The sequence below is a fragment of the Trichosurus vulpecula genome, chromosome 1 (assembly GCF_011100635.1).
Source record: "Trichosurus vulpecula isolate mTriVul1 chromosome 1, mTriVul1.pri, whole genome shotgun sequence".
Lineage (NCBI taxonomy): Eukaryota > Metazoa > Chordata > Mammalia > Diprotodontia > Phalangeridae > Trichosurus > Trichosurus vulpecula.
The window spans coordinates 72,828,339-72,856,235 of record NC_050573.1 but is presented as its reverse complement, the minus strand read 5'-3'; the positions used below and the strand labels follow the sequence as shown (position 1 = coordinate 72,856,235).

Sequence of the window (27,897 nt, the reverse complement as noted above, 5' to 3'; positions counted from 1 at the left end):
GGTTTTTGAACATGATTGATGGAGGAATTTATTTGACTGGATCACGCCACAATGTATAGAGAGCTTTTTAAAAAATCTGCTCAACTGAAGGAAGGTGGGAATAGACTAATTTTTTCATTGTAAATTGAAAAATAAAAATAAGAAACTAATAAAATAAATAGAAAAAAAGCCACAATTTTTTTCCCCAAAAGAACTTAAGAGATCTTAGGCTAAATCATGAGATGGCTCCATTATCCTCTCCCCAGGTCAGACCCCTTCTGAAATCCCACGTCCAGTTCTGGTTGCTGCATTTTAAGGAAGATATTAGTCCAGAGAGGAGAAGAAGGACTGTGGAAGTATTTAAAGGGCTGGAAAAAGAGATTAGACTCATTCTGCTCGGCCCCAGAGAGCAGAATTAGGAACAAGGAGGATGTGGAGACATACAAATTTAGGGAAGGAAAAACCTCCTCTATCTATCACAGCTAAACCAAAATGAAATTAGCTGCCTTAAAAGATAGAAAGATCCCACCCATCTCTAGAGGCCTTTAAGCAAAGGCTGAATGTCTATTTGCAAAGTACGTTGCAGAAGGGATTTCTATTCAGGTACGGGTTGGATCCCTGCCAGCTCTGATGCCAAGCTCCCATTTAGAACGCAGCCGGGCGGTGCGGCAGATGTAGCGCCAGCAAGACCCAAGTTCAAAGCTTGCCTCGCACACTTACTAGCTGGGTGACCCTGGGCGAGTCACTTATCCATCCTGACCTGCAGTTTCCTCATCTGTAAAATGAGGATAATTAAAGCATCTATCTCACAGGGTTGTTGTGAGGGTCTTATGACATGACACGTGCAAAGCGCTCCGCGGGCACTGAAGCGCCGCATGAATCCTAGTTCTCCTGTTTTTCTCTGTAACTTCCTTGTTCCTGGTCCCAACACTATTGACTGGGAACTGTTAAGTGACAAGGCCTTGGCATCTTCCCTCCATCCCAGCACCAGGCCTGGCACTAATGGTGATTGTAACTGATGGCAAACAGAAGGAACGGACGTTAGACTGCAGAGAAAGATGAATAGGATTTCTTTTAAAGTGTGTTTTCAAAGAAAGGCACTGCCTAAGTCCCAGCTCTGCCAAACACCTATGACCCTGGAGCTCCCACCGCCTGGGCCTCAGCTTCCCTGTCTCTTAAAAAAAAAAAAGTCAGAGGAGAAGAAGGTTAGAGTAAATTACCTCTAAGGTCCTCCTTGCTCTGATACCTGCTGTGCTCTAAGCTCCCCTTGGTTGTGACATTCTGCGCTCCAAGAACACTCCCAACCCTGATATTCTGGCCTCTGAGGCCACGCCCAGCCCTGGCATTCCATGTTCTGAGGCCCTTCTCAGCTCTGACATCCTGCATTCTACAGCCCTTTCAGCTCCAACATTCTACATTGTAAGGGCCCTCCCAGCTCTGACATCCTGTATTCTGAGGGCCCTTCCAGCTCTGACATCCTGTATTCTAAAGGCCCTCCCAGCTCTGACATCCTGCATTCTACAGCCCTTTCAGCTCCGACATTCTACTTTGTAAGGGCCCTCTCAGCTCTGACATCCTGTGTTCTAAGGGCCCTCCCAGCTCTGACATCCTGTGTTCTAAGGGCCCTCCCAGCTCTGACCTCCTGGGTTCTAAGGGCCCTCCCAGCTCTGACATCCTGTGTTCTAAGGGCCCTCCCAGCTCTGACATCCTGTGTTCCGACGGCCCTCCCAGCTCTGACATCCTGTGTTCTGAGGGCCCTCCCAGCTCTGACATCCTGTGTTCCGAGGGCCCTCGCAGCTCTGACATCCTATGTTCCGAGGGCCCTCCCAGCTGACATCCTGTGTTCTGAGGGCCCTCCCAGCTCTACCATTCTGTATTCTGAGGGCCCTCCCAGCTCTGACATCCTATGTTCTGAGGGCCCTCCCAGCTCTGACATCCTGTATTCTAAAGGCCCTCCCAGCTCTGACATCCTGCATTCTACAGCCCTTTCAGCTCCGACATTCTACTTTGTAAGGGCCCTCTCAGCTCTGACATCCTGTGTTCTAAGGGCCCTCCCAGCTCTGACCTCCTGTGTTCTAAGGGCCCTCCCAGCTCTGACCTCCTGGGTTCTAAGGGCCCTCCCAGCTCTGACATCCTGTGTTCTAAGGGCCCTCCCAGCTCTGACATCCTGTGTTCCGACGGCCCTCCCAGCTCTGACATCCTGTGTTCTGAGGGCCCTCCCAGCTCTGACATCCTGTGTTCCGAGGGCCCTCGCAGCTCTGACATCCTATGTTCCGAGGGCCCTCCCAGCTCTGCCATCCTGTGTTCCGAGGGCCCTCCCAGCCCTGACACTGTGTTCTGAGAGCCCTTCAATAATAGTAAAAACTACTGACAATTCCATTACATCATCAGGTTTGCCAATTCTTGACCTACAATCTCCTTTGAACTGCCCAGCTGTACCATGAAACTGGAGGCTGAGATGGGATGGGCAGAGAGCCGCGACAGAATGTTGTTCCAGAAGTCACAGGAGGCCCTCCCCAGTCAGATACCCTGTGACTCAATCTCCCACCATCTGCCTTCAGGTACCTTTTCCTTCTCAACCTACAGCACACAGTCTGAAAGCCAGGTGGAGAGGGGTTTCTGGGCCCAAGTTCACTTGTATGGTAAGAGGATGTCTGCTAAAAGGCATAAGGTTGGGGCAGCTAGGTGGCACTGTGGATAAAGCACCAGCCCTGGAGTCAAGAGGATCTGAGTTCAAATTCAGCCTCAAACACTTATTAGCTGTGTGACCATGGACAAGTCACTTAACCCCAATTGCCTCCACCACTCCCCAAAAAATAAAAACAAAGAGCCTAAGGTTGAAAAGCCAAACATTCCTCTTCCTCCTGACTCCACTTTCACCACCACCAGTAAAGGCCCTCCCAGGAAAATGTACCCACCACCCCGTCTCCCAACCCTCATCAGTATTTCCTGAATTCTCCCTTTCAGAGGACAAACAGCCTCTTAGGGTAGCCAGCCCAAATACCTCATCAGCCTGAAGCAATCTTGGTGGGTGATGGTGTGGGGTCCCGTGCTCTCACTCATTCCGTACAGCTCATACACAGGAATGTCTAGGCTCATGAAAAACTCCAGGGTGTCTTTGGTGAGGGGGGCGGCCCCGCTGAAGCACTGGACACAGCGGTCTAAGCCCAGTGCAAATCGGACTTTGGAATACACCAACCACTTGGCCAGAAGGTAGCTCAAAGAAAAATCTGTCTCCCTTTAAAAGAAATCAAAACCAGGGCACATTAACAGCAAGGCCTTTGAGCCTGTCACAAGCTGTTTCAACCCCTGCCGCCAGCCTCTTTTCCTATTTCAGTGTGCTTTCCTCAGAATCAGACCATAGGGTAAGTATAATTCTCCCCATTTTACAGATCAGAAAACATGGGCTCAGAGTACATAAGTAAGTGACTTTCCCACAGAGAAAGAGTCACTAAGTGCCAGACCTGGGATCAGAACTTGGGTCTAAATTCAGGTCTGATGATTCTTGACAATTAGAACTATCAGCGGTCTGGCTAAGGAAATGCTTACTTTGCGTCAGGCTCTGTGCCAAGCACTGGGGATACAAAGAAAGGGAACCCTGCCTTCAGGGAGTTTACAGTCTAATGGACAGTGCAATGGGCTGCCTTGGGAGGGAGGCAGGGAGGCCCCTGGCTGAAGGTCTTTAAGTGGAGGCTGGAATGTCATAGAGGGGACTCCTGCTCAGGTACAAGTGGGAGGTAAGAAACCTCTTGATAGTTTTTTTAGCTCCCCACTGAAAGAAAGGCCACTCCGGCCAGGCACAGACACAAGCCCCGCCCCAACGGTGCTCTCCACTAACCCGTTCATCCGCTTCATGTGTTTCTGAAAACCAATGGCTTTGGCCCACGCGGCCACTTTCTTCTTAAACGTGGAAGAAGAGGCGCCAACCTCCTTCATCTTCTCCTGCATCTTCTCCCAGACCCGGGGCACTCCCAGGAACACCGTGGGCCTCACCTCTCGCAAGGTCGTAGACAACGTGCCCTGAGCCAGACAACAGGAGGGGAGGAGGATGAACTATCTCTGATCCAAAGATCCTGCTAGGGTCCAAGCCTCAGGGTTCAAGGGTCCTGGTGGCTGGAGAAACAGCATGAGATCTGCAGCCAAGTTCAAATCTTCGCTTTGGCCCTGACTAGCTGCGCATCCTTGAACAGATCTCCCAGACCCCTCTGGTTAGCTAATCAATAAGTAGTTATTAAGCACATGTCAGACACAAAGAGAAAAAGTTTCTGCCCCCGAGGGGCTTACCTTCTAATGGGGAGACATCATGTACATATCCTGAATGCCGGTCCTCAGTTCCCCCAGCTGTAAACTGAGGGGACTGGGCCAGGTGGTCTCTGCTTCGAAAAGCCTATGATTCGGTCCCTTAACAAAAACAGCAACTAAGGAAAAGCTCAAGGAAAATCCTCCTCCCCAGCCCTCCTGTCTCACCACAAACTTTAAAACTGTGCAGCATCCCTTCCCCACAATTACCCCCTGAGTAGTCCAGATCCCTGAATTTATCCAGGCAGGAAACGCTCATGGGGAAATCCCTTCTACCAAAGCAGACCCAGATCAGCCCCGGTTGGTGGCACGTCTTACGGAGTTAGAGTTGCTTACGGGCACCGAGGGGTTCAGGACCTCACCCAAGGTCACGCAGCCAAGTGCTATCCCTGTAGCTGGGAGGGAAGCTGGCCTTCTAACCCCCCTTCACCCCCGCCGGAAGGGCACCGCATGGAAGCCGCACAAGCAGCGCGGAAGCCCTCCAGGCCAAGACGAGACCCGACTTCTGGTCCCACTTTTGCAAATGCTGAGGGGCCGCCCTGCAAGTGCAAGATGACCTTGGACAAACTGCTTTTCCTCCTCCGGTCTCTATTTCTATTCTAACAGAATAACAATAGACTACTAGCATTTATACAGCGCTTGAAGGTTTGCGATGTAATTGCTGTGTTCTGTCTTCTGGGAGGGAGGTGCTATTTTATAAATATAAAAGATAGATATGCTCTAAAATGGCACACAGGCGTCACGATAGTGAGACAGCTGAGGCTGACAGCAAGTGACTTGCCCAGGTGTTAAGTGCCCGAGGCTGGATTTGAACTCGGGTCTTCTTGATTCCATGTCACTCCCTCACCTAGCTGCCCTATCTCTTCATGTGTGACACAGACAATGTTGTGAGTCAGAGACCCACCAACTACCCAACACAAGCCAGGATGACAGCTTTTTTGAGGAGATAAGATTTTATCAGGATACAACAAACTCCCTGGGCTACCAGGGCATCCTGGATTCCTCACTACTGTATCCCTCACTCTCCATATTTAACCCAGTGCTAAGCCTGCCGATTTCACCTATGGGACTTCTCTTCAGTGTGCTATCACCTTACCTGTGCCTCATGAGAGAATCTCCGTCCTCAAAATGCAGCTCAGATGCTAGCTCGTTCATGTAGCCACTGCCCCCTCCCCAAAAACTACATTTGTATTTATTAACTTGAAGCTGTTCACGTTTGGGGGCGGGGTGTTCACATTTTTATACGTGCTTGTCTCCCCCATGAGAAAGTAAGTCCCTTGGCAGCAGGCACTGCTTCATTCTCTGGTCTCAAATGCCTAGTGCCCTAAGACAGTGCCTCGGAGGCACACAGTAGGTGCTTAATACTTGTGGATTCATTCTCACAAAATAGTAAATGTTTGTTGAATTAAACTGAAACTGCATTATCCAACTGAGGATTAGACACAAACCCTAAGACTGAGACAGAGGAAATTTCTGTCAGAACCAAGGGAACAATGCCTGAATTTCTTGGTATTTCCCCCAGCCCTTAGCATACCACTCACAACACAGCAAGAGCTTGATAAACGCTCACTGATTTAATAAAAGGCTACTGGATGAATGGAAGGCTCCAGCCTGCCAAGGAACCGACCCACCAGTGGTCAAGTGGGCACCACATGACTCCCCAATACCAAAGTCAAGCTATGGATGGCAAACAAGGAAGAAGAAAGGCACTGGGTTTGAAGTCAGATGTTTAGAGCTAGACAGGACCAGAGAAGATGTCATCGAGTCCAACTCCTTCATTTTTCAGAAAAGGTAACTGAGGCCAGAGATCTGAAAGGGTGTGCCCAAAGTCACATAAGAGCTAAGTATTAGGTCCAGGATTCAAACCCCAGGTACCTGACTCTGAATCTGGCACTCATCCATTCAATCCAATTTACAAGAATTTACTAGGTTAATCGGGGCAGTGAGGTGGTACGACAATGCCAAGGCCTGGAGTCAGGAAGACCCATCCTCCCCAGTTCAAATCTGGCCTCAGGCCCTTATTAGCCATGGGACCTGAAGCAAGTCACTTAACCTTATCTCAGTTTCCTCATCTGTAAAATGAGCTGGAGAAAGAAATGGTAAACTGCTTCAGCATCTTTGCCAAGAAAACCCCAAATGGGTCACAGAGAGTCAGACACGACTGAAACCAAAGAAAAAAATAAGAAGAGAGGCAATGTGATGTAATGGAAAGAAAAACAGACTTAGAGTCAGGAAGTTCTGGCTTCAAGTCTCATGTCTAACAAATGCTGGCTGTGTGACTACGCAAGTCACCCAACCTTTTAGTGCCTTCCAGGCAACTTTTCAAGATTATAATTTGCAGAGTGAGTACCTGATCTAGATAGGTAGCGTTTCTTCACTGAAATTTCCCTATACATCTAGATCAAAGGTCAAAAAAAAAAGACCCAAACCTCCCTTAAAATGACATTTATACAATGCTTTAAAGTTTACAAACCACTTTACGTACGTAATTCTTATTTCAAATGACTCACAGAGATGATAGATATTACTACTCTATCTTTAAAAGCCAAGTGGAAAAAAATGAATTTTTAAAAAATTTCGAATTAAAAAAATTTTTAAAAAGCAAGTGAAATGTTGTAAAATACACACACACACACCAATTTGTACTGGCAGTTGAAAAATGTCTCTATGGAATAATGGAGAGAACATTTTTTTTTTACTTTTGATCCATTATATAAACTATGGAAAGAGAGGATTAAAACTAATTGCAGAGATGGGGAGAGATAAGCGTCTAAGCACGTGTAAGAGTTTGGGTTTTTTATACATTGATTGGTTTTGCTGATTTGAGAGATGCTGTTCCTGTCCTGGTTGGTAAGCGGCTAAAGAGGACAGAGACAGGAAACAGGAAGATTTTTTTTTCCCAATGAAGCTGTTTTCCCCTTTATCTTTTAATGAGAACTTTTTAGAACAGACTTTACTTGGTATCTTGAGAAAACCTAATGCAGGACTGAGTTTTCATAAGGGAAGAGAAATGAACTAGGATTAATAGTGACAGTTTATAAAATCTATTAATAAAAGGTATGAAGTCAGATTTTAATATTTATTTAATCATAGGAAATTAAGTCATTCGTTGTATGGAGGAAAAAATAATCACCACTAGGAAAAAAAACACAGTTTTCCCCCAGTTCATTAAATAATAAATATTTAGAGAACTGGGATACGGGCTCAAACTAGTTAATGAGATGACAGTTTTATCGATGAGAAAGAAAATACCAAAAAACACACCCCAGCCTAGAGCTCTGAATAAGTTTAAAAAAAAATAAGCAAATAAAGTGTCAGGCTCAGGGGTGACATCTGGGTCGGCTCGGGCTGAGCCCATCTTACTCATTCCTTCCTCTCATCTGACCCTCACAACAGCCTCGTAAGGCAGGAAGGATGCGTATTATCATCACCATCCGCATTTCACAGCTGAGGAGAGAGAGGTTGGGCTTCCATCTCCCAGGGCCACGCAGCTAATCAGTATCAGAGTTAAGATTGGAACCCAGGTGTCTTCCTGATTTCAAGTCCAACACTCGCGATAGTCAGGAAGATGAATCAGGAAGACCCTGAGTTCAAATCCTATAAGGAGATGTACGAGCTATACGACCCTGGGCAAGTCACTTCATTCCCCCTCGGTCTCAGTTTGTTCGTCTATAAAATTGGTATAAAAGCATCTATTTCTCTCTCTCTCTCTTACACACACACACACACACACACACACACACACACACACGTTGTGAGGTCCAAATGGGGCAAGTTACAGAAAATTTTCTGCAAACTTTACGGCACTTTGTAAATGCTACACCACGCTGCCTACAATATTCCAGGAGCTGGGGTACAGGGACAAAAACAAACCGCTCCTGCCCTCCAGGAGCTTACATTCTACACTTCCATTTTTCCATGCTAACTCACTGTACACATCAAACATAGACAAGACCACAGAGCAGTGGGAGGAAGAGACTTCAGAATCAGAACCTCCGCTGAAACCATCTAACACTTATCCGCCACATGATCGTGGCTAGACACTTAATCTCTCTGCCTCAGTTTCCTGATCTGTAAAATGGGGATAACACCTCTTACCTGACAGGGTGTCATGGATAAGGAGTTTCTAAAGCTCGAGAGGTAACAGAAGGGAGAGCCATTGTTAAGGGACCAGGAAGTTCTAGCCAAGGTGAAGGGGCTGGGAGCTGGGGGGGGCGGAGGTGGGGAGAGAGATTCCCTGAGGTTTTAGGCCTCATGAACCTAGACTGACCTGCAGAAGAGCGAGCATCGACACGATGGCATCAGGCATCCAGCCCATCACTTACAAAGCTGTGTGTTCTCCCTTGACCCCACAATTAAACACCGGGTTGACAGTGGCCCAGGCAGCACTCTGGACTTCCTTACCTTGAGCGCATCGGGCTGAGCAAAGTATGTGGTGCCCCCAATCTTCATGGGTAACCAGATGTCCATCATCTGAGCGGCAACATGACTGAGGGGGAGGAAGCTGACCACCATCTCCTGCTGGTCCGGGGGTGAACTCAACGTGAGGCCACCTGTCGCCATTCCCGACGTCCACGTGATCTGAAAGACAGTCACTTCTTGTAGACCAGGGGCAGGCAGAGCTCCCGCACCTCCCCTTCACTCCAGGCACGTAACTGCAGCCAGTAACTGCAGCATGCTTGAGGACTGCTGCTGTGAATAAGCCACACCTGGTCTGGGTTGTTTCTCCACCAGACTATAAGCTCCCTGAGGACAGGCATTATCTATCTCATCTCTATGTCCCCTACAATGCTCAGCACAAGACATAGTCCAGACATAGTGTGGGGCACTGGGAAAGGCCATTTTCTGTGGAGGTTTGGGCCAAAACTAAATGGGAACAAAGTGGGGGAGAAACCACCAGGTCTGTGGCCCTAAGAACTGATGGCAAATCCCTGGCTTGTAGGGTCAGTCAACAGTGCTGAAAACACCACCCATAACCCAAAGATCTTCAGGGTAAGGACTGAGAATAACAGGAGACAATGGTTGCTAAAGTAACATATCAGGTTTTATTTAACCCTAGAGGGTTAACTGTGGTTTTCCATCCCCCAACAGTGTCCTTCAGGACCCCAAAGCTGAGTTTCTGCATTAACATGTGATATCACAGAATCTGAGAGCTGGAAGGGATCCCCTCTGCAATATCCTTGACAAGGGAGGGGTCTCTGCTTGCACACCTCCAGACAGGAGGCCATCACCCTCTGAGGCAAACTATTCCACAGGTTCTCAACATAACCTGGAAGGCATATCATGTCCTGACGTCACCTTCTACAGAGCTGATATCGAGAAGAGAAAGACACTCACGTTGTCATGACTGAGCATCACCCCCTTAGGCTGTCCGGTGGTCCCCGAGGTATAGATCAGTGTACAGCACTGGTTGGGTTTCTGCGAGTCAAGGATTTCTTCCAGCACCTGATTGGGCACACTACTCCCCAAGGCAATGAATTCATCCCACTGTACCAGGAGAGGGAAGGGCACACAGAGAGCTGAGTTGTCAAGGAGAATCATTATTATCTTGGTTCTAAAGGATTTAGAAAAGCTATAGGAATTGGACTCTCCAGGGACACTGAGGCATGTGGCCCCCTGATCTTCCTGGAAGTCATTTTTGACCTCTGGCTCAAAGCGCGCCTTATCTGTCTTCACCACCTTCCAGACTTGGCCAAATTGTCTGCAGCTCACAAAGCCCAGGAGCCCTTCTTAACCGGGACTCCAAGCTGGCATGTCCCCGAAGGTCCTGTCAGTGTCCCAAGCTCTTCCCCAAGCCTCAGAGCCATCTCTAGCCTTCCCCAAAGCCCTGTGCCACAGACTAGCCAAGTGCAAAGACCTCTGATGCCATTCACCAGCTGTCCATCCCCTAGGGGTCCTGCTCACCCCCCCTCCCCACTCCCTTGCCCCTCTAGCAAAGCTCATACTTACAGAATAAAGGTCTGACCTCTTCTCTTTGATCTCCCCCCTGTACTGGACAATTGCTTTCAGATAACTTAATTTTTCCCTAACCTGAAAAAGAATTTGATTGGTTCTCAATGTCAAGGTCAGAGAAGGCCACAGCATCTAAAGCCAGATCATCTAATCCAACCCTTAAAATTGTTATAGCAGGGGAGACCAAGGCCAAGAAATGTGATGATACTGGTAATAAGGAGTAGGGCTTATATCTGAAGGAAGATCCCAGAATCTCAGAATTAAGAGGGACCACAGAGGCCACTTCATCCAACCTATAGCTAATACACCAGTCAACTGGCCTCTTCTGGACAGGGAACTCATTACCTCTCCTCACTGTAGACTTCAGTTTCTAGAAAGTGCTTCCTTACACTGAGACAGAATCTGCCACCCCTCTCCCTACCCCCAACTTTGTCAATCCAGATTCCCTGCCTCCCAGGGCACTGAAGACCAAATCTTCTCTCTTTGCCCCCTGACACCCCTTCATATAACTGAAAGCAATATTCATATTTCCCTATTGCCACCCCCGAGTCCTCACTTTTCAAGTTCAACCATTTATGTTGAACCTGGTCTGTCCTACCTTCATGATGCCAAAGCCACATAGGCCAGGAACTACTCAACCGGCCCTCAGATATCCCACTCCCCAGGAGGCTCCGGCAGATAGAATCCAGAGCTAAATAAAACGCTGGTGGAAATGCCAAGATGATGCCTACAGGTCTGACCCGGCAAGGCTTCCCTCTATTTCATCACTGCCAACCAATAATCAATCCTTCCATAAACGTTAAGTGCCTGCTATATGCTGGCGTACCGGGTGCTGGGGCCCCAAAGACTGCAATAAAACAGTCCCTACCTTCAGGCAGCTGATACACTCTGCTACCAGTTAAATACTCCATTGACAGCAGCAGCCTAAAGGAAAGTGAACTCTGGGGAGATCAGGGAAATACCTAAGGCCTAGCAATGAGTGTTTCACAGGGCAGGTGTTTCAGCCATATTTGTTGAATTGCCACAAAGCTCCCTATTCTCTGGAGGAGGGGAACCCTCGAGCTTTTGGAATAGTTCTCTTTATCTACTCAACCTCTGGAGAGAGGACGAGGAGAGCTCTAGTCACCCCTAGTCTGGTAGAGTTCTGGACTTAAGAGTCAGAAGACCTAGGTTTGAATTCCATTTCTGCAGCTAACCAGCTTTGTGATCAGTGCAAGCCAGCAGGCCTGAGTTTCCTCATGATTAGATCAGATGGTCCACCTCCAAGCTCGTGGGTTTCTGTAATCCCATGGGGGCAAGAATCAATGGACAGCTCAATAAGCCTGGATGAATGATCCTGGCCCAGAGGGATCAGGCAGAGCAAGCAATTCCAGGGCAAGGAGGTGGTCCTCTGGTACAGAAGATACCAGCCTGCCAGGGGGACACGAGGAGGTAGGACAAGAAAGAGTAGTTGCCTACCTTTGAAAGGACTGAGCTACGCCCAAGGTCACAAAAAAAAATACATGATGTTTGCATAGTGTTACAAGGTTGGCAAAGCACTTTAGACAAGCTACCTCAGTGAGCCTCACAGAGACGGTGTTTGGTGGTCATTAACGTCTACGATCATGCCCATTTCACAGCTGTGCAAACAGAGACGCAGAGAGGCTGTCAAGAAGGGCCTACTATGTGTCAGGAACTGTGCTAAGCTCTGAGGATACAAAGAAAGGCAAAAAACAAAGCCTCTGCCCTCAAGGAGCCCCCAATCTAATGGGAAAGACAACATGCCAACAACCATGAGCATACAAGATAAATACAGGGTACAAACGGGCTGTCATGTCAAAGAGGAGGCAATCGTAGTGTCTGGGCAGGTGGGGAAGGGGTTGAGGGAAAGTCCTCTTAAGAAGGTGGGTTTTGTCCAAAGGACCCATGATGGAAAATGCTGTCCACATCCAGAAAAAGAACTATGGAGTCTGAATGCAGATTGAAGCACATTTTTGTTCTCTACTCTTTTTATTTGTTTCTTCTTGTGCTTCTAATTCATCTTTACAACATGACTAATGTGAAAATAAGTTCAATATGAATGTATACGTAGGGCTTATATCAAATGATACGCCATCTTGGGGTGCGGGGAGGGGAGAGATGGGGAGAAAATTTGGAACTCAAAATCTTATGGAAGTGAATGTTGAAAACTAAAAATAAATTTTTAAAAAAGGGTAAAAAAAGATGGGGTTTGAGTTGAGCCCAGAAGGAAGCCCAGAGGTTGAGATGAGAAGGAAAGAATATTCAGGTGTGGGGGACAGCCACTGAGTTGGGATATGGAAGCTCAAGGAAGAAGATGGAGGCTGGGGTCACTGAATTGTGATGTACATGATGGGGAATGAGGTTTTAAGAAGACTGGGAGGGACCAGGTTCTAATGTACTTTAAAGAGAACTTTATATTTGATCCATGAGCAAAAAAAAGTGAGCTCCAAGAGTTTTCTGAGTAGGAGAATGGCCACAGAGCTGGTAAGCGTCAGAGTGGAAAGTGAGAGCATGGGCTAATTCGTGACCCTAGGTTCTGCCCTCTACATCCTACAGAGATGCAGTTAGGAAGAACACAGACCCGTCAGACTGTATGCAAAATGAAGTTCGTAAAAATGGTGAGCAGACTTCCAATAATAGCATACGAAAAGCAGGTAGAAAGCTGGCTATGTGTGGCCTCTGGAACGGACTACCAGCCCGTTTGGCATTTAAAGCCCTTTGCCCTCCGGCCCCAGCCTTCTTTTCCAGCTGTGTTCTATATATAACCCCCCCTTCACTACACTGCACTCCAACCAACATGGCCTACCTGCCATTCCATTTCCCATCTCTATGTGAGGCTATGCCCTTACCTGGGAGGCTCTCTTTCCTACGCCTCTTAGATGCCCTAGGAGTACTATATTCCTAGCTCACAAGGCCTTTCCTCATCTCTGCCACCTCCACTCCATATCCCAGAGGCTAATGCCTCTGGAACGGTTTCATTTTTTCATCTAAGTGCCCTTGGTGCCCAGTGCCAAGTAGGAGCTTAATAAATGCACACTGATTGATATTGTACAGAGGATTCTCATTCTGGTCCTGGCTGGGCAAGTTGCCCTCTGAGGCTCCTTCCAGTTCTGAGGTCTAAGGATCTTACGGGAAGTAGTAGCAAGGACATCAGACAATGCTCTGCTACTTATTAGTTCTGTCCCGTGTTAATTAATCACAAGCCCTCTGTGTTTTGGCCTTCCCATCCGTACAATGGGAAGGGCAATACTCATGCCACCTTCCCTTTGAGCTAGCTATGAGGAGAGTATTTAATTGTAAGGTGTTAGAAAAATAAAGGTAATAAAAAAATAAAGGAAATTTTAAAAAAGGTAATAAAAAATATAGTTGCCAGAGGAACTGAAGACTCCTACAAACAGGAAGTTACTTCGGCTCACACAGAGCCAGCAGCTGAGCCAGGGATGCACTCTTGAGTCTCCCGCATTCCAACCCAGAGTTCTTTTCACTGTTCCCCACAGACACTGTGCTCCCATTTGAGAGAGGTCAGCGCCTCAGAGGGGACCCAAAGGTCCTTGGGCAAGGTCAGTATCAGCGGAAGCAAGGCCGGCCTCTGGTTACCTGGAGAATCTTCTGTAACTGGGCATCATTCTCCACCACCAAGACGTTGGCCTGAGAGTGGTTAAGGACATACTCACAAGCTTCAGGAGAATTAGTGGTATAAATGCCAACAGCCAATCCCCTGCAGGGAAAACACAAAAAGGACCTTAGTGTGGGGAAGGCCTGGTACCTGCCCACTCTTCCCCTGTACCCTGAAGACAGTTTATTCATCTTAAAATTATACTATCTTGAATTTGAGTTACTTTACCCCCAAAGGAAAAAATCCTAGTTGTGTGAGAAGAGGCACTGTTCACTAATTGTATTAAAACTTGCCCAGCTGAAGCAGGGGAGGGGAGAAGAAATCCTATCTAAGTGGGCAAAAGACAGAACAAACCATTCACCCTAAGTCCCACCCCAAATACCCTCTTCCCTCCCCTCCCAACAACTACGTGGATTCAAATTCTGCCTCTGACTAGCTATGTGACCTTGGGCAAGTCATTCATTTTCTCTGAGCCTCAGTCTACCCAGATGTAAAGTGGATTAGATGGTCTTTTGGCTCTATATCTATGAACCTATGAAACTATCATTTTAAAAAATGCTCAAATTTGCTAATAGAGAATTCAAAGTTAAAACAGTTAGTTATCACCCCCAACCCTCCCATAAAGTTGGCAAAGATGGAAAGATTCAGTGTTAGCAGGGCTGTGGGAAAAGAGGCATGATAATTCACAGCTGTTAGAGCTGTAAATTGTTCTGACTTCACTGGCAAATAATGTGAAATTCTAGATGAAAAACAAGATTGTTCCTATCTTCTGACCCAATGGCTTCACTATTAACGAACTCCATGGAAGTTACTGACAAGAAAAAAAAAACCTATTGCTATTGTCAAACTGACCCTACCTTGTGCCCAGTGATTAGAGAATGGCTGAACCATGGGGTGTGAACATAAGGCATTGTCACTCTACCGCAAGGAATAAACGTGAAACATTCAGAGAAATGTGGGAAGATTTACATCAAACAATTGTCCCCCCAAAAAAAACCAACAACCCATACACACAGTGACAACTACTACATAAAGTTTATATCAAAGGCAGCAGCAACAAAATAGAGATTTAAAAAACCGACAGTATGGATATTAACTAATTATAACAGAAGCACGCAACTTTCTTGTAACCAACAGTAAACTACCTTATTGTGAGACTGCATGCCAATTATTACTCTTTAAATTGTTTTGCTTAACCGTTCTCAGGGACTTTGACTCCGTCGAGTTGTATACATGTCATCATAAAAACTTTTTGCAAACTACTTACTCTCTGCAAAGTTATTCATAGTAATTGTATATGTAACAGCAAAAAATGAAGTTGGGTGTGTGTGAGAGAGAGAAAAATAGAGAGAGAATCTGATGGAACACATCCAAAAATATCATGCTTTGTGGGGCCAATAATTTAATAGCTAGGAAGAGAACCTGAAAGTTTTGTTATCAAACCTCGCTCCCAAAAGAGCTTTTCTGTTCAAAGATTTTTCATAGCCACATTATTTTGACTATAAAAAATTGGAAATTACCTCAGTGCCCAACAATAGAGGAATGGTGAATAAGGCACAGTACATTAACATAATGAAGTACCATAATATAGTATAAAGGTGTATGGAGAGACCTTTATAAAGTAATGCAAAGTAGAAAAAACAAAGCAGTGTCAGAAGGATGAAATCCACACTACCTATGACTACATGAGAGACAAGGAAGACTGAGGGGGAAAAATTCCGATGGATTTCAGAGGGAGTAACTACATGCCAAAATTAATTTAAATATAAATCACTACCAAGCACTTTAGTCACTTTTTTAAAGTGAGCAAATTGATTGAAAATCACCTTTGGGCCAGGCTACAGGAAGATGCTTGGAGTCTAGAACCTCTGACCTTTCTGTAGGGCAAGAGAATGAAAGAAGGGTGGGGAGAGAGGTGGCTGAGAGACAAGAGGCCCATTCCCCCTCTGTCAGGATCATTCTGAAAGGGCTTTTATGTTCGTTAACAGGACAGCAGTCTTTAGGGAAGTCAATGAGCAACTCCCTTCTCAAAGGCTGAGGACTAAGGCATCTTTTCAAATAAGGGCTTTCCATGGAGTTCAGGAAGCAGAGTGAAGACCAGAAGGCAGGAGGCAGACTGCCAAATAACCTCCAAATCCTGCCTTTTTTAATCAGAGCCTGAAGGGCAGGAATCAGAGGGACCTCCCACTTGGAAGCTGGTTTGCCGCTGTTAAGAGGAGGCTTTGAACACCAGGACTTCCCCATGAAACCTAGTCTCCATCACTCTTGGCCGGGAGGTACCCGAGCCACATGGACACCCTTACCCAGCGAAAATGGCGCCAATGTCAGCGATGAGCCACTCTGCAGAATTAAATCCCAGGATCCCCACGCCGTGGAAGCGCTCAAGGCCGAGCTGCAGAAACAGACACAGGGATCTTTAAACACAGCCCACAGACCGCAAAGGCAGGAAATCTTCATTATCAGAAGTCAAACAAAACAGATCTCTGCTCCCACGGTCTAACCCGCTGGGCTGATCCATGGAACCTGACTGCACCTGCTTCATTCATGCCAGGGACCTGTCCCATGAAATCACCCAGTCACCCACCCAATCCTGAAGTACCTACAGCATGCAAGGCACTGGACTCTGTGCAGGGGGTGACAGATAAAGGGTCTAGGGTTTGGTAGATGGTCATGTGTTTACTGCACTCCCACCCCCTTCTTTCACCATTTTCAGATGAGTTCTCCATCTGCTTTTTAATTATGATAGTAAGGAAATCCCAAGTAATATTTCTATGGAGCTTTAAAGTTTATAAACTATTTTCTTCCTAGTCCATGCAGGGTTTTATTGTTGCTGTTTGTTGTTCAGTCATGCCTGACTCTTCGTGACCCCATTTCGGATTTTTCTTGGCAAAGATACTGGAGCGGTTTGCCACCTCCTTCTCCAGCTCATTTGACAGATAAGGAAACTGAGGCAAGCAGGGTTCAGTGACTGGCCCAAGGTCACACAGCAAGTGTCTGAGGCCACATTTGAATTCAGGTCTGACTCCAGGCCCAGCACTCTATCCACGGTACCCCCTAGCCGCCTAACGAGAAAGGCTGTCCTCTTTCTGGATGAGGAAACCCAGAGGGAGCGAGTTCATACCTAGTATGAAGGTATATATAGCTATTAAGATTCCAGGTATCACAGGAACCTCTTCCTCTCCACCCACAACCTTCCTGCCAATTCTCTCTTCCCCTTTTCCTTCCTGACTAGATGATGCCTGCCGACACCCACTCTCATTTTTAGCCCACTTCTTTCACAAAGGTGGTAGACCAGGCCCCCTCTCCAACCTCTTGACCTGCTGGGCAGATGTAGCTACTGACACCGCTTGGATAAGCCGGGGACCACCAACTACAGACCCTCTGGCCCATAAGCAGCAGGTTCTCCAGAGCTGCTGACACTGCCATAGGACCTGCCAGGGCACCCTGAGCGCCCCCAGGCCTTGCCACTCACCCTGTGGCAGAACCTTCCTCCAGGAAGCACTTTGAGATCAGGGCCTGTCTCATTCTCCTAACTGTGTGCGCCCTGGCACTTAGCACAGGACTTTACACACACATTCAAGCACACGCGCGCGCGCGCGCACACACACACACACACACACACAATGTCAAATCAATGTCTTTTCATTCATTCAAGCGGTACAGCCCAGTTTTATGACTCGAAGCTCAGGCCTCTTTCCCACATACCCTGCTGCTTCTTTTAAACACTTAGCACTTCAGGCAGGAAAGATGTTAGCAGAAAAAAAGACACTATTCATCAAACAGTCATTGATCCTCATATAAGCTAGTTAAGAACCCCCTCTCCCCATCTCCATCCTAGTCCACCATCCCAGGCTCCCAGACTCCTGGACTGAGGGCTTGAAATCCAGCCAAATCCCCAATTCCACAGCTGAGACTCAGTGACACTCACTGACTTTCCTGTGCCTAGAGGTAGGATATAGAAATGTCCCTTCCAAAAACATGGCCCTGACACCAGACACAAGTCTTTAGGAAGGGGCCTGACTATGGCAGAAGACAACAGGACAGTCCACTTAGGAATCTGACCTCCTCATTTTACAGGTGAGACAACTGAGGCCTGAGGAGAAGCAACAGCTGGCAAAAAAGGTCACCCTGGGAATTCATGGCAGGATCAGAACTTGACCCCAAGCCTCCCAACACCCACCCAGGGTACTTTCCCAGTACAGTGTAGCAGCCTCATTTCTGCCCATGTCTGGTAGATCCAACTTTGGGAGGAGAAGAAGGCAGAAACTGCACTTTATTCTCAGCATGGACCTTGTCACCTGGGCCTCAGCTTTCCATTTGTAAAAGGAGGAGGCCGGGCTAGAAGATGCGAGGTCCTGTCTCATTCTAACCATCTGTGATGCGAGGGGAGAAGAGATTATTTGCCATCCCACTACAAATACAGGTCAAAGCCATTTCAGGTGCCCAGGCAGCTCCTACAAAGCCCTAACTCTTGAAAGGTTTTCAGGCTAAGGTATATCTCATTCTCAGAGCTCACAGAACAAAGGCCAAAATTCTAACACGGGGCCTGGGATTATCACTCTTTGCTCAAAGGGAAACCTTCCTTTGTGTTTTATTTGTTTTGGAAACCTGGGTTTTCAACGGTGATCCCATCCCAGAAATACGGGGGCCGTGGTAAAGAGGTGTTCAACAAAGGTGTCCTTGGCAGATCCCAAGGTCTGAAAAATGTAATGGAAAAATACTCATGTTGTCAGCTCTGGAGGCCCAAGATCATAAACTTCCCGAGGGCAATATCACAAGGCAACAAGGAGGAGTTGGGTTTGAATCCTACCTCTGATATTAGCAGTATACACTTGACTTCACCTGAGCCTTAGCTTCCTTGGCGATAAAAGGGAAGAATAACACCTGTGTTACCTGTGTCACAGGGTTGTTACGAGGCACTCCAGCAATAACCTACTTCAAGTGCGTGTTTGTCAAGCACTATCGGAACACCAGGTGTTGTTACCTTTCTTGCCATCATATCCACTTCCTGATCTGCAAAATCAAGAGACTAGACTGGAAAGCTAGAGAAAGTAGACCTTGTGAGTCAGGAGAGATCTCAGCTTGATGCTCGGCTCTGATAATTACTAACTCTATAACCCTGGGCAAGCCAACTACTTACTTGGCCTCTGAAAGACTTCACATGCCTCGGCTGTAAAATGGGAATACCAGTGTCCATATTGCCTCCTTCACATTCCATCATGGCGTATAGTTTTATTAGATGGTCTCTAAGACCCCTTAGAGCCATGGCAGATAGTACTAACTGGTCTCTAAGACCCTTAGAACCACAGTAGATAGTAGTATTAGATGGTCTCTAAGACTGCTAGAACCAGGGTAGATATTATTAACTGGTCTCTAAGACTCTTAGAACCATAGTAGATGGTTCTATTAGATGTTCTCTAAGACCCCCTAGAACCACAGTAAGCAGTATTAACTGGGCTCTAAGACCCTTAGAACCATAGGAGATAGCAGTATTAGATGGTCTCTAAGACTGCTAGAACCAGGGTAGATATTATTAACTGGTCTCTAAGACTCCTAGAACCATAGTAGATGGTTCTATTAGATGTTCTCTAAGACCCCCTAGAACCATAGGAGATAGTAGTATTAGATGGTCTCTAAGACTGCTAGAACCAAGGCAGATAGTAGTATTAGATGGTCTCTAAGACGGCTAGAACCAAGGTAGAGAGTATTATGAGATGATCTCAAAGACCCCCTAGGGCCCATAGAGGTAGCCAGGTACAGTGGAAAGGACCGTGGACCTTAGAGTCAGGAGAATCCTGCCTATGATACCTACTAAGCTAGGTGACCTTGGACAAGTGACTTGACCTCTCTTACCCTCAATTTTTCTGTCTCTAAAATGGAGCCCTACATCCCCTTGGAGGGTCACTGCTTTGTAAACAAAGTACAATAAAAATATGAATTGTCCTCAATGTCCCTTCTGGCCTGATGTCCTTCCCTGATGTCACATGTACTTGTAGTAGCAATTAGATTTGAAGATCTTTCCCACCCATTAATAGGCCATGTGACCTGCTTATGTCACAGGAAGCCTAAGTTACATGGTGGGAGGAGCCTCCTGACAGGAAAAGGAAGTGATGTCACAGGAAATGCTGAGAGAGATAGAGATGTTATGGCTGCTAATGGCCACCCTCGTGATTGTTAGAACTAAACAGGCTGACTTAGCTGTACTGTGAGTTTATTTTGGGAAGACCCCAGCAAGGGGTATGAGAGGTTTTGGGATGGTGAGGCTCCATGTTGTGATATTATGTATTGGATGTTTGGGGTTCCTTGCCATTATGATAAAGTGGACAGACTGGCTGTGGGAACTGAGCATTTGGTTATGGGATGTGGTTCTCTGGCATCTGAATAAATGGTTTACTTCTACCTTCTAGGTGGAGAGTCTCTCATACCCTGTGATACAGAACTACACAGGCATTTTGATAATTATCATCTACATTGTTATTACTGCCCTACTGTTCCAGTACTTCCCCCACAGCAAAACATTTTAGATGACACAATTTGACTTGGGGCTTTATTCCTCGTTTTATTGGCTTTCTTTATTGAACCCATCATTCCCTGACTTCACAGAGCAGGCACCTCCTGCCATGGATGCAAGCTCTATCTTCCACACCTTTCTCAATTTCTGTCTTCCGGTTTCTGCAGCTAAAAAAATCCTTACCCTGCAGCCAACATGGTCAAGACTCTCTGTGAACTCTAGTGAGATATTCTTTGGGAGCCAGACATGCAGCCCATCTCTGGGCCCACACACATCCAGATGGTAGCAAACTGTTTAGATGTTTTGGATTTGTTTTTAAAGAGGAAGTAAGCAACGTTACGGGTTCAAAGCTGGGATGGATCTCAGCAACCATCCCACTCAATAAGAAGTCATCCTGCCTGGAGATCAGTCCTTAACTCCTCTTACCGAAATTTAAAGGAAGAACCATTGGCTTACCTTGAGAAAAGACTTGGCAGCCTTCCAACACTCTAGGTAATAGTCTTTGTAAGTCATCATTTGCCAGAAATCTTTCTTTTTCGTTCCAAGGGCCATATAGTCTCCATACTTTAAGACAGCTTCCCTCATGAACTGATGAATGGTCAACGGAGCCTCACTCCCAAAGCCATACTTCTCCATCCTTAGTTGGACTTCTCCATCCCGACGCGTGGTCCAGAGAGCATGACCATCTGAGGACATCGATTCTGGGGATCCACCACGAGCCGCTGCCCCTGGAATCAAAGGGTCATCCAATAGGAAGGGACCGCAAAGGGCAGCAGGCCCAACCTGTATGCAACAGTGGCCTAAAGAAGCCCGGGCAGCTGGCCAGGGAACTCATCCAACTCAGGTTTTCTAAAAGGAACTTAGAGAGGCCAGGAGGAAGGGAAGACCATGTGGAACAGGAACAAACTAGGGGCATGGTCCTGGGAGAATGGGGTCAAGAACACAAAGGCCCAGAATGAGCAGAGGAGAACAGCGGATGTTACAGACGTCAAAAAGGGCTTTTAAAAAACCTCTTCTGTGGGAAGCCTTTCTTAGTTTCTATAGGAGCTAGGGATGACTTTCCTTCTGCTCGGTGCCTATTCTGTGTGTAGATTCTGTCTCTCCCTGCCCCCTACCCTTAGGGTGCAAGCTTCCTGGGGGCACTCCTGCCATGTTTTTGTCTTTGTATCCTCAACAGTTAGCAGAGTACCTAGAATATAGTAGGTATTTAATAAATGCTTTATGGCTGACTCAAAGAGACGCAGAGGATTCAGAATGATGATGACAAAGACAGTCCCACTGGCCTCTGATCTAGTCGGGTCTTATCCAGAGTTGTAGTTCAGTCCTTTTTGGTTAAGTTTGACTCTTCATGACCCCATCTGGCGTTTTCTTGGCAAAGACACCAGAGTGGTTTGCCATTTCCTTCTCCAACTCATCCGGAGCTGGATGGAGGAGGAGATGAAGAAACTGACGTAAAGGGAGCTAAGTGACTAGCCCCAGGTCACACAGCTACTAAGTGTCTGAGGGCAAATTTGAAATTAGGAAGACTTGAAATCTAGTGCTCCTTCCACTAAACCATACAAACAGGATTATAAATGATAGGTGCTCAAGGGTCTCCTATGGTGACCAGGGCCCTTGAAATCTCCCTCAATTCCTGGGAGTATCAAGCCGACAACTCTGGAGCCTCAAACCCCTTCCCTGTTCTGTCGCTGCTCTGCTCACCCTCCTTACTTTCCACTATTTTGGGTGGTTCAATTTCTTCCTGAGGACTCTGTTCTTCAACATTCTCGGTTTTATCTTCTTCTGGAACAGGGAGATCGTTCTCCTCAGAGCTGAAAGGCAAAGACTGAAAATGAGTACTAGGGACCCACAGCGGCTGTTCCAGACTTTTGCTTTTTCCCCCAAACCTTCCTCTCAGCCGAAGAGCCTCAATGCCTACTTCAGAAAAAAAAATGGAGGTCACTGGATGAGAGTTCCCTCTTTTCCTCTTCTTATCTGACAAGGCTCTCACACTGTCCACGACCTACTTCTGCTGGCCAAAGCCAACCCCTCTACAGACATGTCTGATCTCATCCCTCCCATCAGAATATCATTCCCCCCTCCCACAATTTTCTCTCTCTCTCTCTCTCAACTTCCATCTCTATATAGTGGCTGCTTCCCTGCCTACTGATTGATCGATTAAGGGATAGACCAAAGTTCTCCCCATCTCTTGTCTCTTCCTGTTCCCTGCCAGGGGACGCAACTTTTCTCCAAGTCTCTAAGCTCACACTGGGGTCAAGCAAAGCCATAAACTATTTAGTATTTTTAGTTCATCATAAAAAAAAGTGCTAGCTTTGAGGTTGGGTAAACCCAAGTTCAAATCCTACCTTTGGTAGTGTATAACCATGGGCAAGTCTCTCTCTGATCCCGGGTTTCCTCATCTGTACGATGGGGATTATAATACCTGTGATAGCTACCTCAGAGATAAGGTTCTTGTGAGGTTCGAATGAAATGTTAAAGCACTCTGTTAAACTTTATCAATCATGAAGCACCTATTACTAATCTTTGAGCACCTGTGTTGTATATATAGGGCAATATGCTAAGAAACTTAGGTCATTAAAGCTGGTAAGGACTGAAGAGATCATTGGATCCCTTCATCCTAGAAGCACAGTAGAAAGAACAATGGACTCAGGAATTTACAAGCATGGGTTCAAGTCTCAGGTCTTCCAAGAAGTCAGCAATGTACAAGGGTAGGTCATATCATCTCAGTCTTAGTTTCTTCATCTGCGAAATGGGGGTAAGGAGCTGTATTTATACTATCTACCTCAGAAAGCTGTGAGGAGAGCATTTTGTAACCCTCAAAGAAATGTAAGGATTAAACAAATTTATTTTACAAATAGGGTTAAGCCTTCTACAATCTGGTTCCCACCTCCTCTCCTAGTCTTATTTCATATTATTTCTCTTCACTCACTCTCCATCCCAAGCAAACTGGCTGGCTGAAAGAAAACGAGTGCAATTAAAATTAGAAAGGAAACAGTTTACTAGGAAAAAACCCTCGGAGAAAGTTTCTCTGATAAAGAGAAAGATCTTCATTGCCTGACAAAGGTCTCTTATCAAAGATACAGAAGGAAATGATTTAAATGCATAAGACTTACCACCATTTTCCTGTGTCAATAAACACAGACAGTTTTGAAAGTAAGAAATCCAAACAAGCATATGAAAAATACTCTAAGTCACTAATAATCGAAGGGAAACAAATGAAAACATCTCTTGGGTTCCACCTTATACCCACCAAATTGGCAAAGATGACAAAAAATGAAAATGACCGTTGTTGGAAGGGCTGTGGGGAAACAGGCACACTAACACACTGTTGGTGAACTGGCCCAGGCATTCTGGAAAGCAGTTTGGAACTATACCTATAGTCACTAAATTTTACATATCCTTTGATCCAGTGATACCACTAAATAGACCTATTCCTCACAAAAGGATCAAAAATAGGGAAAAGGACTTGTATGTACCTATTTATAACAGCTCCCTTTTGTGTCGCCCAGAGGGTGCCCATCAATCGGGGAATGGATGAACAAATTATGGCAAATGAACATAGTGGAATATTATTTCACCATAAGAAACGATAAAAGAGTTGGCTTCAGAGAAACCTGGAAAAACTTCTATGAACTGATGCAGAGTTAGTCAAGCAGAACCAGGAAAACAATTTATACAACAATTACCTTGTAAAGACAGGAAAGACTTAAGAATTCGGACCAACACAATGAGCAGCAACAGTTTCAGAGAACAGCTGCAGAAGAAATGGGCTACGGAAGCATCCTGATAGAGAGGGGATGGGACCCAAGATGCAGAATGAGACATATGTTTTCAGACATAGGCAATGTGGGAATTTGTTTTGCTCGAGTATGCGTATGTCCTTCAAAGGCTTGTTGTTTTTTTTCCCTTCCTTAATAGGAAAGGCAGGGTGGGGACGGGCAAAGAGAAGCTAGGTTGCTAAAAAAAAAAAAAGAAAGAAAAAAAGTGACTGAAACATGTTTTTGAAAAGGACAGAAGGAAGTCCAAAAGGAATCGCATACAATCAGGACAGCTTTCGAAGTAACATGTTATACTTATTATATACTTAAAAAGAAAACCAAGCCATAAAAAATAACTAACATTTATACATGTCTACTATGTGCCAAGCACCGTGCTAAGTGCTTTACAATTATTATAACATTTGAACCTCGCTACAGCCCTACAGCAGATGAGGAAACTGAGGAAAGGTAAAGTGGCTTCCCCGAGTGTCTGAGGCTGGATCTGAACTCAAGTCTTCCTGACTCCAGGCCTACAGCTCTGTCTGCTACACCACCTCACTGAGATCATCAATTCAGAGTTTCACATACAACCCCTCTTTCTGCTACCCTATGTAGATAGCCCTGCTCATTGTAATTGATGGTTATTTAGTTCAGGTTCTTTTTTCAAATTGGGGGAAAAAAATAAAGGTCAAAATTCAAACCAACCAACCAACCAACCGGCCAGCAGCAACTCTCCATACACCAGCCGTTACCCCTGTGTGGAATGCATTCCCTCCTCACCACCTCAGGGGAGCCCTGGTTTCTTCTTCTTTAGCACGCTCTCCCTCTTGAAATGACTTTTGCAGTTACTTACCTGTGTATATGATGTATCTTCCTGGAAGAATGTAAGCACCGTGCAAGCAAAGCCTGTGTTTGTATCCTCACTGCCTAATGCAGCGCCTAGCACACAGTAGGTGCATGATAAATGCTTGCTCAACTGACGCTAAGACTAAAGTCATCCTCCAATGCCTTATCAATCACGGCACGACAGCAGCCCTTGTTCTCAAAGCCTACACCAGTGAAATACCTGCTATGCTTGGTTCTACCAGATTGGAAAGGGTTTGAGTGGGGGCCTGGGGATAAAGAGTATATCTGTCTTCTAAGAATCAGCTTAACTATAGCAGTGGTCTTAACAGAGTTGGCTGGACACCAAAGGATGGGTAATGAACAAATCAGAGGGCAGGAAAATGGGTCAAATCCCATCCTTCCCTCCCATGGCCAATCTTGGCTTTGTCTTTAACACAATTGCAATGCCCTGTTCATCGTTCCTAGCCCCGCTCCATCATCTCCCACAGCTGGCCTTCGGTAGTTCTGGCCACTCCAGCTGTGGTTCTGGAGGAGCAGCCGGGGAACTAGCCACCTCTCCACTATCCTTCCCTACTCCTTTCATGTGTGATGGGAAACTGGAAGTAACGCAGAATAAGCAAACGTGGAAAGGCTATCATCGGATTTTCCTTCTCCCCCAAACCAACCCTTCCTCTAAATTTCCCTACTTCTGTCAGTACCACCAGTCATTCTTCCAATCTCCCAGGTTCTCAGCCTTCTCCTTCTCACTCAAGTGGAAGTGCCCTCTCCAAAGTCACCAACCATCTCTTAACTGCCAGATCTGAAGGTCTTTTCTCCAGCCTCACCCTTCTTGATCTCTTTGCAGCATCTGGCACTAGTGGACCGCCCTCTCCTCCTGGATTCTCTCCTCCCTGTCCCTGTGGCATTGCTCTCTCTTGGTTCTCCTTCTCAGTCCCCTTGCTGGTCATCATTCCGGTCAGACCTAATTGTGGGTATGCATGCCCCAAAGCTTTGTCTAGGGCACTCTTTTCTCTTCTCTCCATCCTCTCTCACCTGGTGACTTTGGAAGGAAGGGAGGAAAGAAGGAAGGGAGGGAGGAAATAAAGAAAGAAGGGAGGGAGGGAGGAAGGAAGGAAAGAAGGGAGGGGGAAAAGGGAGGCAGGAAGGAACAAAGGAATGAAGGAATGAAGAAAAGGAAGGAAAGAAGGAAGGGTGGAAAAAGGGAAGGGAGGGAAGAAGGATGGAATGAAAGAAGGGAGGGAGGAAGGAAGGAAAGAAGGAAGGGAGGGGAAAAAGGGAGGAAGAAACAAAGGAATGAAGGAAAGAAGGAAATGAGGGAAGAAGGAAGGAAAGAAGGAAGTGAGGGAGGCAAGAAGGAAGGAAAGGGGGAAGGAAAGAAGGGAAGGAAAGAAAGAAGGAAAGGAGGGAGGGAGGGAGGGAATAAAGAAGGAAGGAAAAAGAATTTATTTTGCACCTCCTATGTGCCAGGCACTGTGCCAAGTCCTTTATAAATATTATCTCATTTGATCCTCATAACAACTCTACAAGGTAGGTGCTATGATCCCTCTTTTACAGTTGAAGAAACTGAGGCAAACAAGTAAAATGACTTGTCCATGGTCACACAGCTAGTAGGTTTATGAGGCCAAATTTGGACTCAGGTCTTCCTGACTCCATGCCCAGGGCTCTATCCCAGATCTTTCTCTCCAACACCAACTCCACAATACAAACAGCTTACTGGAGATGTCCCACAGCCATCTTAAACTCAACATGACCAAAGGAGATCTAATTCTCTTTCCCCATAAAGCTGTCAGTTTTCCAATCCTCCTCTCTCTCTTGAGCGTGCCCACATCCACCTCACAACACAGATTCTCAATCTTAGTAGTACCCTGCACTCCTCACTTCCGCTCACCCCAACCATCCAGTCACTGGCCAAATTTTGTTATGTCTTCTTCCAACAGAATCTCTTCCATCTGTCCCCCCATCCCGCTCACACGGCGACCACCGCCCCAGTTCAGGTGTTCATCACATCTCTTCCAGACTGTTACAGCAGCCTCCTAACTGGTCTCTGCCTCCTGTCTCCCTCCCCTCTTCAGCTGTCTTCTACTCAGCTGCTAAAGTGATTTTCCTTAAGTACAGGTCTGACAATGCCACTCCCCTACTCTGTAAACTGCAATGGCTCCCCAGAGACTCTAAGGTCAAATATGATTTCATGTCTGTCTCATCCTTTTATAAAATTTCTATTTTATGTAAATTTTATAATATATAACTAGTAGTACCCAGTCCATATACATAGTAATGTAGTAGTGCAGTAATTTATAAATAAATGCACACACAATGGGGGGCAGGCGATGGTATGCAAAAAGAACACGGTGCTTACTCAAAAAAGTTTAGAAACCACTATGTAAGAGGACAAGTTTTTTTCTAGCAACTCATGAAACTGTTCAAGTGACCTGACCATCACTCTAGGATATCTGATATCACAGATCCTTAAAGGCAGCTAGGGGGCGCCATAGGGGAGCACTGGGCCTGAAGTCAGGAAGACCCGAGTTCAAAAGTGACGGTATGACCTTAAACAAGTCACTTAACCTCTGACTGCCTCGATTTCCCCATATATAAAAAACATGGAGATGATAACAGCACCTACCTCACAGGGTTATTGTGAGGATCAAGCAAGAAGCGCCAAAGCTTCCAGATTCCAAGAGTTTTGATGAGCTCTTTAACTATGCAGTTAAGTGGCACAGTGGATAGAGCTCTAGGCCTGGAGTCAGGAAGACCAGAGTTCAAATCTTGCTGCAGACAAGTACTAGCTGTGTGACCCTGGGCAAGTCACTTCACCTCTGCCTCAGTTTCCTCCACTGTAAAACTGGGAGGGACAACAACAACTTCCCCGGGGTTGTTGTGAGGATCAGATTTTTGTAAAGTGCTTGCCACAGTGTCTGGCACACAGTAGGTGCTAA

At 46.2% G+C, this 27,897-nt stretch overlaps 1 protein-coding gene across 4 annotated transcripts in view; it reads right to left on the bottom strand.

Moving 5' to 3' along the window:
• Positions 1–27,897, bottom strand: part of ACSBG2 (acyl-CoA synthetase bubblegum family member 2) — a 61,891-nt gene that overhangs the window by 5,953 nt on the left and 28,041 nt on the right. For 3 of the 4 annotated variants that reach the window (XM_036760486.1, XM_036760476.1, XM_036760481.1), the window contains exons 4-12: positions 22,059–22,168; positions 20,814–21,085; positions 16,150–16,238; positions 13,828–13,948; positions 10,228–10,308; positions 9,616–9,765; positions 8,683–8,859; positions 3,818–3,999; positions 2,984–3,217 (exon numbers count right to left, since the gene is read on the bottom strand). In XM_036760486.1, coding sequence (XP_036616381.1) covers positions 2,984–3,217; positions 3,818–3,999; positions 8,683–8,859; positions 9,616–9,765; positions 10,228–10,308; positions 13,828–13,948; positions 16,150–16,238; positions 20,814–21,085; positions 22,059–22,168 — 1,416 coding nt within the window. The remainder of the gene's footprint in view (positions 1–2,983; positions 3,218–3,817; positions 4,000–8,682; positions 8,860–9,615; positions 9,766–10,227; positions 10,309–13,827; positions 13,949–16,149; positions 16,239–20,813; positions 21,086–22,058; positions 22,169–27,897) is intronic. The other variant, XM_036760489.1, reaches the window with a different exon arrangement.